The following is a 15,439-nucleotide window of genomic DNA, read 5'->3' as shown; positions in this document are numbered from 1 at the left end:
TTCCAGTGAAAATAGTTGTCTTTGTCAAGAACAGGAATCTTCACTCCAGCATCCTTCTTTCCCATCTTTCTTTAGCAGTGTTGATCTTTTTCCCTGTTTGTTGGGAACCTCGCTCTGATACCAATTGTTATTTTACACCAACTATAAGAAAGATTGTAGAAGGGGGGGTTGTATACAATCTTTTACGAATTAAAAGATTCAAGGAACAATACACCTAATCACAGTAAAACAGAAAACACCAAGTATTTAAAAATACGGGTGGATTGAATGATCCACCCGTGAGATTTTATATAGAAGAATCTGTGGATTGATTACAATTCGCACAGCTGCTGGTTCATCACTCAAACAAGTTTTAACTCTCAGATTTTTCTCCCAAGTAATTTGAACAAGTTCAACTGATGCTTCTAACTTGGTTATATACTCCAAGTTTTACAAAGCTTTTAGCTAGATTACAAAATGCACTCTAATCTAAAAACAATGCTGCACAACTTTGTCTTATGTATGTTTTCTGAGATGTCTTCATCTTTGACCATCATCTTGATTTGATCCAGATTGCATTGCATAAGATAAGTATGTTTCTGCTTCTTCTTTAATTTCCTAATCAGGCTTCCATGTTTATTTTAGTGTAATTCGATCCATGTGATTTGTCAGGCTTAAGCTCTAGTCGCTTTCAACTGCTCTTTTGCTCCATCAGTTGAAGGTTCAGGTTGCTTTCAACTGCTCTTAACTTTATCAGTTGAATGTTGTGCTAGGGTCATCAGTTGATCGAATTACAAACTTTATCAGTTGAATGTTGTTCCAGTCTCATCAGTTGAATTCCTTAGCATCATCAGTTGAACACTTTGTCTTCAGTTGAAAGCTTGGTCTTCATCAGTTGAAACATGATCCAGTCTTCATCAGTTGAACAGTTACATCTTATCAGTTGAATATCCTTCACTTAGATAAAATTACATGCCATTGGATATTTACAATTAGCCATCCTATTCTACCCATCCGTTGATAATTCCCAAGAATAAGAAAAATAACAATTACAACTGAAATTTGATAAAGATTCTAAATAAGATATGTTACAAAATGTTTATGTTATCATCAAAAATTATTGATTCCCAACAGATACCTTATGTATCACTTATTAACTAACAAGTATTGATTTTTCATGAAATAACATATTTAATAATATTAAACATATTATATTTTAAACAGAGAATAATAGTAACTTGTGAACAAATGATTATAAGATTGTTTGATTATAAATAATTTATTTTGTAAACATGTTAAAATTTTGTAAACCCAAATGGAGGACAATACTAATATTCTTTTGATGCCCATCATTCATAGAACAAAGAGATTTAGGATTTATCATATTAGTACATGTTAAAATTAAATGAGTCATGTTCTAATGTGATCGGGCATTGAAGATATCCTTGTAGGCATGAACCAAATGGATTAACATACCGATATTTTTTTCCACAAAATGGGAAGAATTCATCAAAATACTGAAATCCAATCGGAACAAATTAAACTCCGAATTGTCAACTACAATCTGATTATGATACAAAAAAAAAATAAGCTAAACAAGTAGTCATTTTGTTTTAAAATCGTTAAAGCTGTAATTCGAGTTGGGCGGCTCGCGAGCTCACCCGGCTCGAACTCGTTTAACTAGGCTCGACTCGGCTCGTTTAGTTAAGCGAGCCAAGCTCGGGCAAAGGCTCCGGCTTGTTTAATTAAACAAGCCGGCTCGACTCGACTCGTGAAATTAAACAAGCCGAGTTCGGGTAGAAATTTAGCCTCGATTAAGTGTAAAATTAAACGAGCCGCTCGCCCGACTCGCTAAAGACGGCTCGTTTAGCTAAATGAGCCGGCTCGACTCGACTCGTGAAATTAAACGAGTCGATTTCGGGCAAGGATTTAGGCTCGATTAGTTAAACGAGCCGGCTCGGCTCGGCTCGGCTCGATTAACTTCAGCTCGAACTACGCTCGGCTCGAAACTCGGCTCGCTCGGCCCGAATTACACCCCTACAAATCGTTTAACACATAGAATATTAAAATTCTTTAATTTAAAAATATTACAATGATATCTCGAACAATCCAATCTACTTCAGTTGTGAACATTGACCTTCACATATATAAGCACAATTTGTAGCCCAATGTTCATAAATATCAGTTAATCAACTCATATTGGAGGAACAATTGCCCCCAAGATATGAACAATTTTTTTTTGTGAAATGTGAGCCCTTGCGAGAATCACTACCGTTCCATATTTGGTTCAAGCTTTACGAATTAGCCAAATTATCATGTAAGTCCTTATTAGAAATTTTACCGAAATCCATAACAAGACTCACAAAAATATCATAACATAAAACAACATTCAAAAAAGGGCATGATCAACAACCTTTGATAACAAGCACGAACTTAATAAGAACTCACCCAAAAAGAATCAGATTTTGATTTATTAAAACATTGCTAAATATGAGAGATGATGGAAGATAGAAGAGGCTTAATTAGTGAAGGGGATGAAGATTGAATTATCACAGGTCAGGTGAATTATATTGCGTTTAAAGTTAAAGTTCATATTTTTTTATGTTCAACATAAAACTACGTACTTGTATATCCTGCCAAAATATTTACTCCAGAGCATTTTTCTTCATTTATATACATACTTGATAGACAAGATCACGTCCAAAATAAACATCGACAAAGAGGATCTTGGGGATCTCAAAAGACTGGGTGAAAATTCTCCAATTCCTGATATCTCTTCATCTCCATCTGCTATACTATGTGAATCTGCATCGTTCTTGACTTTGTCAAACAACTTGTTTATAGTACTTAAAATAGAGAATGTTAAAAGTACACATTGATAAGCCAAGTTATCATGTCCTCCATTATGCATAACATTGTTGGTGCAGAAGGAAGAAAATTGTCACTTAAAAAAAGTATTTTAAGTGGTCTTACTAAATACAAGATCTATATTTCACATGATCAAACGGTGAAAGATCTCTAGCTGGATAGGTCATTAATATTGCCACATAAAAGGCTCATGATTACAATTTGAAGCTGATATAAAATATGTTAACATACACAAGGGTATTTAATAATATCGATCAAAAAACTTTACAAAGTAATAATACTAAATACGGTAAATTAATCAGAATACAGTTAATAATCAAAACTCCCAATGGTCTGATCGTCTTGGAGATACTGGCCACTGAAAATCAAACGTTGTTTATTCACCGGAACATTCTGACACAGAGTTAACACACGTTTAATTTGACGTACCTTAAATTCCCGTCTCACTCTTATAGCAAACTTTGTGCTAGAATAAAAATATTGTATATAATTTCTTTTTGAGAACTGCCTCAGTTTATTATAATCCTCCTATAAATATGCCATAGTTGTAAGTTTTTTGTTTATCAAATTCATCATTTCTGTCCCATACACAGAAATTAGAGAATACATGAAGATTGTAAAAAATGTGATGGGCTAAAGCGAAATCGAAATTCACAGGAAAAATCCTCCAGTTTAAGAAACAATCCTGGTCGGAGTTATGTCTCGTTATCAAAGAGCTTCCCACGATAGATGTTGCCATGACAGGTGTTGCCATCAAATGCCAACAACAAAGTAAAATTGTACAAATGATAAGACACAATTTGGATTTATGGATTTTTCTTCAGAATTATCAGACTTCACCTGATGATTTAGACTTCCATGTAAAACTAATCCATAGAAATCACATAATACCTTCACAAAAAAGGCTCTGAAGCAGTCAAAGGTCCTGAAGAAGCAAAAGTGCCGCTGCATGAACATCACCAGATGTCTCGACCAGTGCTTGTATGTTGTCATGAGTGTCACGGAAACCCAACCACCGCAGCTGAGAGAGTTGGTCTTCATAAAGCTCTTCTAGGGGCTCTGCGATACATTATAGGATAACTAGAAATTATCATCCAAGCAAAGTAAATGACGTCCAATATACAGGTTGCATAGCAAAAACACCACACACCTAAGCACCACAGTCCTTTCTGCATAATAAGGGAGAAAGAAGAATTTGCACTCAAGGTTTATAGTGATAGTGCTTAAAATAGAGAATGTTAAAGCACATTGATAAGCCAAGTTATCACGTCCTCCATAATGCATAACATTGTTGGTGCAAAAGCACGAAAATTGTCACTTAAAAAGTATTTCAAGTGGTCTTACTAAATACAAGATCTATATTTCACATGATCAAATAGTGAAAGATCTCTAGTTGGATAGGTCAAAGCAGTGAAAGTTAATGCCAAATAAAAGGCTCATGATTACAATTTGAAGTTGGTATGAAATTTCACACTTTAACAGGTTAGCACTCCGCTTCACTGCGGTAGTATTTTACAAAAACTTGTCTCTCAGCGACTTCAGTGTCAGAATTAGCTAGGTGCAAGTTAAAACTCTCTTATATATGAAGACCTGAACAAATAAGGACCATGGCTTCGGAGCCTGCAAAAGAGTCTATTTGAATTGTTGATTAATCGCCAGAGATGGTTTAGAACCACTAGTATCATTATCTAATGGATCTTTCCGTTCTAATACTCTAATATCCGAGAGTTATCAGGTTTTATCAAATCTATTCCTATCTACGGAACTCTATTGGATCAAATGACAAAGACATTATTTTAATTATATTACATTCCATATGACGTAGGATTCATGAGAAAATTATAAACTAATTACAAAGATGTGTTCTAAATATTATGTAATCATTGACGAGCATGAGAAAAAGCTCATATCTTAATTGAGATTACTCTGGTGTATTTATATATATATCGGAAGCTTATCAAGAAAAAATGTTTTTGTGAGCCAACATTCACCGACCATAATAGAGGAGGAACATACCATTCTTTTCTATTCTCTTCGGTAATTAATGTTTTGCTTTAGAAAAAATATCCTTCTAATGCTATAATCTGCTAAAGTATGCTCAGGTAAATTTTTTCACCGGACTCTCTCTCTCTCTCTCTATATATATATATATATATATATATATATATATATATATAAACTAGAAATATATGGTAAATAGTAATCAAACTGACATGTTTCCCACAATAGCGAAAAAAAATTGTGCAAGAAATTTAACATACAGGAGGATTGCCAATCAACTTACTTGGGCAGGCCTGACAAAAAAAAAAAAAAAAAACCTTACTTGGGCAGGCCACCATATCTACCCTGCCTTTTTGGCCAAACAACCTCTTGTGCCCTATTTGCACAAGCAACAACACTCCCTAGACCTATGTGCTCATCAACACAACTAAATTGGAAAAGAGAAAAAATTCCATAATTAGTTACAAATCAAAATGGAAAGTTGTACTCGTATCGAGTGTGCATGGTTTGTAGTATAAGTAGAGTCATGCAAGTAGATATTTATAACAAAAAAGATTATATATTTCAGTTCATTTTCCTATGTGTGGAAAATGAAATTATTACTCGAGCAAGACATGAAAAATAACTCAGATTCATTGACATGAAGTCCATATTAAAATGTAAGACAACCAAACAACTCACATTTATTAGTTTTTCTCGAGCATCTTGTAACTGGTAATTGTTGTTCCTCTCCTTGACAAGTAGAGCTTGATATGAATCTTGAAGACTTTCAAAATCTTCATCCTTCTCCTTCAGTTTTTCTTCCCTCTCCTACAATTTTTCTTCCCTCTCCTTGAGTTTTTCTTCCAAGGACTCCATCTTTTTCTTCATTTCCATAATATCCTCACCATTATTATTTGGTCTCATTACACCAATATAACCAGCAGCACCCCAGCATTAGCAGCCACAACACCTGCATCACCAGCACCACGAAGCTACACACCATCACCCTGCGGTCCTCTTTCCAAGTTGTGCTCCATTTTAATCTGTGCATGCCATAACATTAAGCTGGTACTTCACTTATCCAGGTAAAATTATTGGGGCGTGTATGTAATTTTAAATCAATTAATTTTTACTTTATATAAAGTTAAAATAATTTGTATAAATAAAATGAACTTAAAATACAAATTGTAACAAGAAATATACTAATTGCAAACTCTTTTTGAATATCTTGTAAAAAAAACAACACGTCCAAAATATTATTTATAGATTTGGGCCTTTATTGGCCAGGCTGTGCGGTCTCAGCCCCCTATGATTGTGCAGCTATAATTGTATATTAAGCATCCACTTCCCAAGTACACATATACATTTATGCAAATACTATTATATATTTATATTTACTGCAAGAACTATATCAGTTTAGCAACACAAATTAACAAAAGAAAAATCACAAAGTGAGGGTAGTGGTGAGTGGGTGTCAACCCAACTCCCGCATCGTAAAGATAAAACAGATTTGTCTTCAAAATAAGTATCCAAACTAGTCCATTAGCATGAGTTCTTTTGATACGAGAAGCCAAAAACAAATCTGTGCATGTGGGCTCCGCCACGGCTAGAGCCAATGATATCAGACGAGGGCGGCTGTCAGGTACTTATCACAAAACATTAAGTGGTTGTGTCTCTTTTCAATTTTGTTATCCGGCCATGAATAAAATCGAGGAATTTATTCTTTTAAAATTCATTCAAAATTATAAAATATGAACTAAAAATTGATCTTTTTCAATTCCTACAAGTTTTAAGTATATGAAATTTATGCATCATAATATTCTATATTAAAATAAAATGTTATATTGTGTAGGCAAATAATTAATGATATATAGTAATGTGAAAAATGGTTCCTGCCGTCCTCTCTGCATATATATAGACATACACACATATATATCTGCTTTGGATTTATTTAGGAATAAATTCCTTAATTTGGTTGGAAGTTGAACATTCTACATGCTCATGCTTATAAAGATGTATAAAAAGATATATGAAATTCGTATACAACATAGAAAAATGGTCCTAACACATCAACAATCAAACGGGTAAAGTAAAGAAGGGGTGCAAATCATTAGTACAAGAATACTTTAATTTCTCTTCCTCTTGTTTGTCTTGCACAACCTTTCCATGAAATCGACACCCTCACCTAAGGTTGCCTTCTTTCCTTCTTTGAAATTCCACAACTCGGGAACGGGATATCTTCCACTTGAATTGTACTCGTTTAATTCTGTTAGTGCCTTCACCACCGAGTTATACACTTCATCACCCCACTCACTCTTTATGATCACCAGGCTTTCATCTTCTTCATTGATAACTCTCTAACATGTCACATGAAATCAAAACATACAATAAGGAAATAGAGAGAGAGAGAGAGAGAGAGAGAGAGAGAGAGAGATTCGTGAGCAAGGAAACGAGAATATATAGAGTGGTCTAGAAACTGTCCGGTTACAAACTAATACAATGTCAGGGAGAATACAAGTCATTAATCACAGTGATTCATGAGTGACTGTAAAAAGATATGGTCTGCGTAAAAGGGAGAAGCTATGACTTTCGAGTTGACAAGTAAATTTATCTACAGAATGCTTACCTTGCTATCTTCACCAAATGTTATGACCTTAAAGGGGTACCAGTTTGGATCCCGAAGTTTCTCCTCTAGCAGGGATGAAAATTCCATTGCTTTCAATTCAACTTCGGCAGGAGGATACTTTTTCTTTGCAGCAGCAAATATGGGTTTGAGGTTAAGGTCTCCCATCAGCTTGACACCAGTATAGGCCCTCATGTTAGTCCGCCTATCCTTCAAAACCTATTGAAACAATAAAATGATCACCTTTGGTGGACACTACAAGAAAAACGCAATCAGACAACACTCATCAGACAATGCTCGGTCGAAAAAGTGTTGCATGAAAACGACAGACAGCTGTTAATTCTCAGCATTCAGAAAGTATTGTCTGAACCATGATTCTAACAAGAGTTTTACAACCATTGTCTGGAAAATTAAAACAGACAAGTGTTTTTCTAGCAGTGGTGTTGTTTGAAACCAGGGTTCAAACGATGGTTTAAAAAGTATTGAGTGAAATACATTTAGACAATAGTCTACAACCCGTTGTCAAAATGTTGAGGTCAGACAACAGTTTTAAATAGTGGTGTTGTGTGTGTATGTGAACGATTACACAACTGTTTGGTTGAGTATTGTGAGATTGATAATGAGACAATGGTTCTGGAAACCGTTGTTGTTATTAGACAAGTGTTTTGTTAGTCAATGGTTGAATGCTTTTTATACAAGGGTTCATAATTATAGTGTTGTGTGACAATAATGTAAGGGACAAGGGTTTCTGCTCTATTGTTTCTTAGTATACAAGTGTTTTTGACAATAAACCGTTGTCTGATTTACAGTACATATAAAAAAATAAAATTTAAGAAAACCTCTCCCACCTGCCAACAACCAAACTACTAGCAAATTGTACCAACAACCAGACTTCAATTTCATAACATCAAAGATGGGCATAATAACGAAAGTCCATCAACAAATCAATTAGAAGTAGTTAAAAATTCGAATAACTCAAATGAAATTACATCACGAAAGTGCTATTAGTTCATCCACATCCCAAATATAACTAGCCACTTCCTCCTCAACTAAATCAACTTCCGGCAAATTGGGCATAGAACAATCATTTTCAAGTTCCACTTCTACAGATCCCTTAATCTCATCCTCATTCTCGTCATAGTACCTTTTCTTGGGTAAATTTAACACAACAGACCATAACTTATCAAGAGGATCGTCGATGTAACAAACTTGCTTAACATGTTTTGCCAACACAAATGGATCATTTAAAAATCCTAACTTCTTCAAATTAACCAATGTGTATCCCAAAACATCGACTTTAATCCCTTTGTTCATATCTACCCACTTACAATGAAAAAGAGGGATCCTAAAGTTGTTATAATCCAACTCCCATATACTTGTTACCACACCATAAAATATAGGTGAAGTATGCTCAATGTTTTGATCCTTTCCCTCCACAACCATTGTATCGGCTTGTATGCACACACCACTACATTGAACTTGACGTGTATCATCACGATCCTTGGTACTATAGGTAACACCATCCACTTTGTAGCCGCTGAATGTAGGAACATCTTTGTTGGGCCCATCTGCAATCTACCGTAACTCCTGTGGTACCTCTATTTCCTCAAACAAATCTGCACCAATCTGCCAAAAACACACAAGTTGCAAAATGAAACGAGGAATGTTCTTGTAAATAAAATGCAACAGAAATACTATAAAATGAACATAATACCTTGTCTTTGAACCATTTAGGGAATGTTGCATTTTGCTTGTTTCTAAGCCACATTTCGTCATTTTCATGTTCCGGGTATTTTGTCATCAAAAATGACATGTGCTCACTGCATGCAATTAAATAAATAATAAAAAATAAAAACAATTATATAGGTGTAAAGTGCGCAAAAAATAGATTACATGGTGGATATAATTTTATGACTTACTCGAAATATGGCCTCACGGTAGTAGTATTTTGTAGAACACATAAATGTGCTACATGCAAATCAGTGCTGCTCGGGGTTATCATAGTTGCACCAGATAATGGTCTGCAAATGCCATCTCCCGTGTGCCTATCATTTTTTGGTACCCCAACTGTACCTTCTTCGTGGTTAACCAAGCACTCAACAGCTTCTTCCGCAATATAGGCCTCAGCAATACAACCTTCTGCACGAGCCCGATTCCTTATATATCCCTTAAATGTCTTCATGTATCTCTCAAAAGGATACATCCATCTAAGGAAAATTGGCCCGCAAAGCTCCACTTCTCGTACAAGATGGACTGATAGATGAAACATTAAATCAAACAAGGAAGGAGGGAAGTATTTTTCAAGCTGGCATAAAGTTTCTACCAACTGAGATTGCATTTTCTCCAACTTGTCAACCTCAATAACTTTACTGCAGATTGCCTTGAAAAAGAGACAAAACCGAATAATAGTGTTCCTAACCTGTTTCTCTAGTGAGGACCGAATTGCAACTGGTAGCAGATGATGCAAAATCATATGGCAGTCATGAGATTTCATTCCAGTGAGTCTAAGTGTTTCCATTGATACAAGACTCCGAATGTTGGAACAAAAACCATCAGGCAACTTCATGCCGAGAAAAGAGGAGCAAACTGTTTTCTTTTCAGAATGAGTCAGGTTCCAAGACGCCAATGGTAATTTCTCTTTTTTCCCAAGAGCTTGTGGCCTCAATTCCGTTCTTATTCCCATTTCTGCCATGTCAAGACGGACGGTTTCCTTGTATTTTGTCTTCTTAGGTATGTTAAGAAGAGTGCCAAGTAAAGCCTCACATATATTTTTCTCGATGTGCATCACATCAAGAACATGCCTAACCGGCAAAAACGTCCAATAATCAAGTTCAAAAATATTGACACCTTCTTCCAAACTGGTCGAGGATCGCCTCTTTTTATTCGAGGTTTGCGTTGTGTCTTACCATGGACATGGCCCTGTAAATATTGTACTCTTTGAAGAACCTCCTCTCCGGTTAATGGAACTGGAGCAATTTCCTCCTCCACGGTGTTATCAAAAGCCTGTTTCTGTTTGCGATACGGTTGATGACGGGGAAACCATCTACGGTGCCTCATGACCACACACTTGCGATAATGTACCAATCTTGTTGCTTTTGTTTCATCAATACAAATAGGACAACCATTATACCCTTTGATAATGTTTCCAGACAAGTTGCCATAGGCTGGATAATCACTGATTGTCCACAACAAAATGCCTCTAAGCAAAAAATACTCCTTCTTGTATGCGTCATAAACTTGTTTTCCATGCCACAACTTTTGTAGATCCTGTATAAGTGGTTGAAGGAAAACGTCAATATCATTACCAGGCTGAGTTGGTCCGGATATCAACAAACATAGCATAATATACCTCCTCTTCATACAGAGCCACGGAGGAAGATTATAAATAGACAACAAGACTGGCCAACAAATGTAATCAATATTCGTGCTATGAAAAGGATTGAATCCATCAGTTGATAAAGCTAACCGGAGGTTTCTAGAATCTGCAGAAAACTCTGGCCATTTTGCATCTACTTCTTTCCATGTTTTTGAATCTGCCAGATGTCTCATCTTGTCATCCTTTAATCTCTCAGTGTCATGCCAAGTCAAATCCTTTGCTGTTTTAGGTGAACTAAACAAATTCCTCAAACAAGGTATTAACGGAAAATACCACAAGACTGTAAGAACCCCAAAATTTGTAATATTTTAAAACCTTATTTGATTAAATGAGATGGTGTAACTCAAGAGAGTTCATGTAAGACCTTTTTAGCAATGTAAAGATTTCGGATAAATCATGAGGAGTAATTCTATCGCGATTGCAACAGCTATAAATATGCATGTGTTGGATTATGGGATAGTAATTATTCTTTAAGTAAGAGATTTTATATTATTATGGAACAAAAGATGAAAAGATGAGATGATCAAGAACGGTATCAGGAATTCCAACGCAACGGAGTATTCAAGAATAAACGTCGCACTAACATTATAGCGAAGGATTGATAAATTCATAAATTGGCAAGACAACTTGAAACCCCGTGCAAACCCCATGCAAATGCCATGCAACTAGCTAGTTAGGAAGCTGACCAAGATACTTGGTAAATGAACTAGCATTACATTAACTAAACTAGAATAGTAACTAGTGCACATGCTTCCTAGATTCATGGGATTTGCTTTGACAATTGTAAGCTTGGAGTGAAGTGTTGGTGCAAGCATTGGGTACTTGTAATGATGAGAGGAACACATGCAAGCAAGTGTTTAACCAAGTATCTAGCACAAGCAAGCAAGCACCAAGCAAGAACACCCCCCCCCCCCCCACAAAAGCTTGCCATCGACCCTAGCAAGAAAAGGGTGAAGGAGAAAAATTTTCTCCACCCATCCAAGCTCCATAAATCCTCAAAATTTGTCCCAAGCTTCCTTAAGGTATAACTTAGGTGAGATTTTAATTTCATGGAAACCCACCAAGTATAGCCATGTCAAATAAATGAGCTAGTGTCTTGGTGAATAGTAACTAACTATGTTTTTCTTGTGTTTTCATGGAGTTTCAAGCTAGTTAGTAAGAGATCAAGGTTCATCCAAGCTCACAAACCCTTAGTTAGTGTTAACACCATCCCAAGAAAGGTATAATACTCTTCCATCATTCAAGTTATGGCAAGGTTTTTGAATGATTGTAAGTGGTGTTAGTAGCATGAGTTTCGATGTAATGGTTGTGTTCTTGGCCAAGATTTTGCTAAATGATTACTAGGCTACATTGTGGTTGTCATGAGCTTGAACTAATATAGTTCAAATATGTATATGAAGTGTTGTTAGTGATTATGGAATGTCTATGTGATTAAATGATTTGGCTTGAAGTTAAGAAGCATGTTAAGTAGGAGCATGTGTGATGGGTTTGTTGACCACTGGGCCGTTTGCTCCCCATTTTCGGACATAAAAATGTGATACCTTAAATACCACTGCCCATGAAAGTAAAGGTCTTGTTTTGTAGTTTCTAAGCATATAAGTATCATCTTGATTGGATTTGTGGTTAAAAAGTTATGGCCGTTTTAGTCTAGCAACCACACGCGATAAAAATCGCAACGGTTTAGTGGTTTGGCTACTGCATTCGGGCTACTTAAACAGTGAACTAGACGTTGGTGATTTTTGTGAAGAAGGCCCTTGGAGTGTAGAAAACAACCCAAAAAGAATTGATTGAAAATGTTGAAATTTCGATTTTATAAAAATGATTGAGTAGGGGCTGCGCAGTGAGGTCGCGAGCAGAGAATCGCTCGAATAATAAAAAAACTTAAGTACATATTGATTAATGCGTTAAGGTATTAATGGTCAATGTGATTGACACTTGAAGACGTAGTAAATATGTTAAGTAGATCCAAGGTCTAGGATGAGTCAACTTCGTACGTTTAATAAATCTCGAGAGTCGTAAAATGTGATAGTAATCCTTGTTAAGGGACTAATCGAACGATATTGATTATTCTAGATTTTCGTCCCGAATCCCGGAATCACCCCACCTCGAGATCCCCAGGCAAGTTTTCCAAACTTGAAAATCCCTACATATGGATATTTTGATAACTGTTGTTGTTGTGATATAATTATATGCTTAACTGCTAATTGAATTTGCATTAAAGCGCAACGATTATGCAATTGAGACGTAACGACATTGTGTACATAAATATATATATCTGTACATACCAAGATGGCCCAAGGCATACAAGGCCAAGGGTAGAAGAGTATGTACCATTATCCAAATATCAAATGGGAGTTGGAATGTCCTTTAAATTTATCATCCAAAAACCCGGAAAGCACCGGAGACAGTATATTTTCATATAATGATAATAAGTATTCGAATAACTGGATATGAATGCTTTTTGGAACTATTAAATAAACTCAAGTATTTCCATTAAGTATTTTATGAATCAAAGATATATTATCAAACATGGGTTTCAAATACGAATTTCAAAACATTCATCGATTTATAAAAGCTTTCCAAACCACGAGGTTAAAGCTAATTTAACCTATGATTAAATATTTTCAGTGACTTAAGAAATGAATACATATTGTACGAGTGATTTAAAAATCATAAAACCGTTTTAAAAAGGGATCAAAAGAGGTATACGATTGTCTAGACAAACCTCAGTTTTCCTAAGCCCTTTTCTTTATAAAAGGAGTTCTCAAAGAATATTTAACACTATAGCTGCAAGCAAAGGAGCGAACAATAAGCTTCTTACATCACTCTGACTTCTAATATTGTACACCTTAATAAGGTTCCCTCTTCACATTGATATTTCAAATCAAATTCCGACCCACTCCCAAATCCTAACTTCTAAGTTGAAACGCTTACTCTATCAGTTGACTAAATTCAACACACAAGTATCTACTACCTCCCTTAATAATTCCGGAGGTAGGTGTAATATGATAGACAATCTACCAACGAGTGGATAATTACTCGGGGAACGATGATTCTTGTCGATCCAGTCATAAGGTAGAATCATCTCGGGACTGGAAGTACTTGTGTGAAATATTATTATGTTAGGCAGTGAAATAGATGCCCGAAAAGCATAATATCTGCTCGGCAATGAAATAGATGCCCGAAAAGCATAATAGACCCATATGCGGTCTGGGTGATAACCGAAAGGGAAGTCGTCCATCTACTAGTAGAAAAGATTGAATTGACGATACGATGCCTGATCAGCAAGTATCGGGGTATACTCCAGTAAAGTCTCTTTATTCCAATTGGAATTGTGATACGCACTGTAATGAAAGCCTAGGTGCTGAATTACCGATAGTGTGTGATCAGTGAATTACGAAATCCTTGACGTACTATCGAGAGGGTAAAACGAACTAAGTTTAAGCAGAGAACTTTAGTTCCTCGATAAGTAAGAGAATACGGTACGATTATAACCGGACAGTTCCTTTTTGTATTTTAATGAACTGAGATTATGCTATATGTTATTATGCTACTGCTGAGCTATATCGCTCATTCTTGTTTTTCTGCATATCTATATATATATTACAACACAACAGATCAGCAGCATGGCCCCGACAAAGCTTACCCCCAGGAAGCGCGTGGGAAACGCGCAGCTATTCCATAGGATGTTCGCGAGCATTCCACCCCAGGTAGTAGGTGTGGTCAGTTAGGGTTGAATCATTTGGATATGTAACCTTTAAAATACTATGAACCTTTTGTGTCTAATACTGTTCCACGTAGGAAAGGTATTAGCCTCTATCCTAGGGAAGGATTTAACTTGGTTTGTAATGATTTCTATTCTGATGTTTTCACAACTTAAAATATGTATTGTTGTTTCTGAGAACTATAATCTGTTGGCATACGTATTGATGGGGTTATAACTGTGATAAATGGACATATGGAGATAAGTATCATTAATTGGGAAATATGATGATTGTAACAACCTAGATTGCTAACCCCCGATCTAGGGGTGTCACAAAGACCTTGGCAGGCACCCCTTCTAATTCTTCTCCTTTTTTGTTCAACTTCCATCTAGAGGCTTGACAAATGCGGCACCTCGTCTCATCTTCCTCTCTTTCTCCACGGTATAATAGGCAATCATTCGGGCAAACATGTATTTTCTCATATTCCATTCCTAAAACACATAAACTTTTCTTAGCTTCGCTGAATGAAGAAGGAAAAGTGTTGCCTTCCGGGAGCATAGAGGCAATCAGCAGCAAAAGTTCAGAGAACCCACCATCGGACAATTGATATTTTGCTTTGAGGCTGTATAACTTTACTAAAGCCTTCATTTTAGTAAATCCTTCACATCCCGGATAAAGGGGTTCATGTTCAGATTGAACATGGTTAAAAAATCTGAGGAGTCCAGGGAATCATCATCACCATCCATATTTTCCGCTCTCATCGGCATTTGATCCACTGATTCAGAACTTCCGGTCACTTCAGCAGCAGCCTGACTTTTTCCCATATCTACTTCTCCGTGCCAAATCCAACACTTGTACGTCTGATCAATACCATTTTGGAAAAGATGATCTCTCACTATTCGAGCT

At 36.0% G+C, this 15,439-nt stretch overlaps 1 protein-coding gene across 1 annotated transcript; it reads right to left on the bottom strand.

Annotated features, from left to right (window-relative positions):
- Window positions 1-8,443: 8,443 nt before the first annotated feature.
- Window positions 8,444-15,181, bottom strand: LOC108203435 (uncharacterized). The gene is made up of 6 exons (XM_017372359.2): window positions 14,847-15,181; window positions 10,299-11,063; window positions 9,373-10,254; window positions 9,168-9,273; window positions 9,033-9,079; window positions 8,444-8,990 (listed from the first exon to the last, which is right to left on the bottom strand). The coding sequence occupies exons 1-6, from the start codon at window positions 15,179-15,181 to the stop codon at window positions 8,444-8,446; spliced, it is 2,682 nt and encodes an 893-aa protein (XP_017227848.2).
- Between the last annotated feature and the right edge of the window lie 258 nt (window positions 15,182-15,439).

This window comes from Daucus carota, chromosome 2 (genome assembly GCF_001625215.2).
Source record: "Daucus carota subsp. sativus chromosome 2, DH1 v3.0, whole genome shotgun sequence".
Classification (NCBI taxonomy): domain Eukaryota; kingdom Viridiplantae; phylum Streptophyta; class Magnoliopsida; order Apiales; family Apiaceae; genus Daucus; species Daucus carota.
This window is presented reverse-complemented; position numbering and strand designations above follow the sequence as displayed.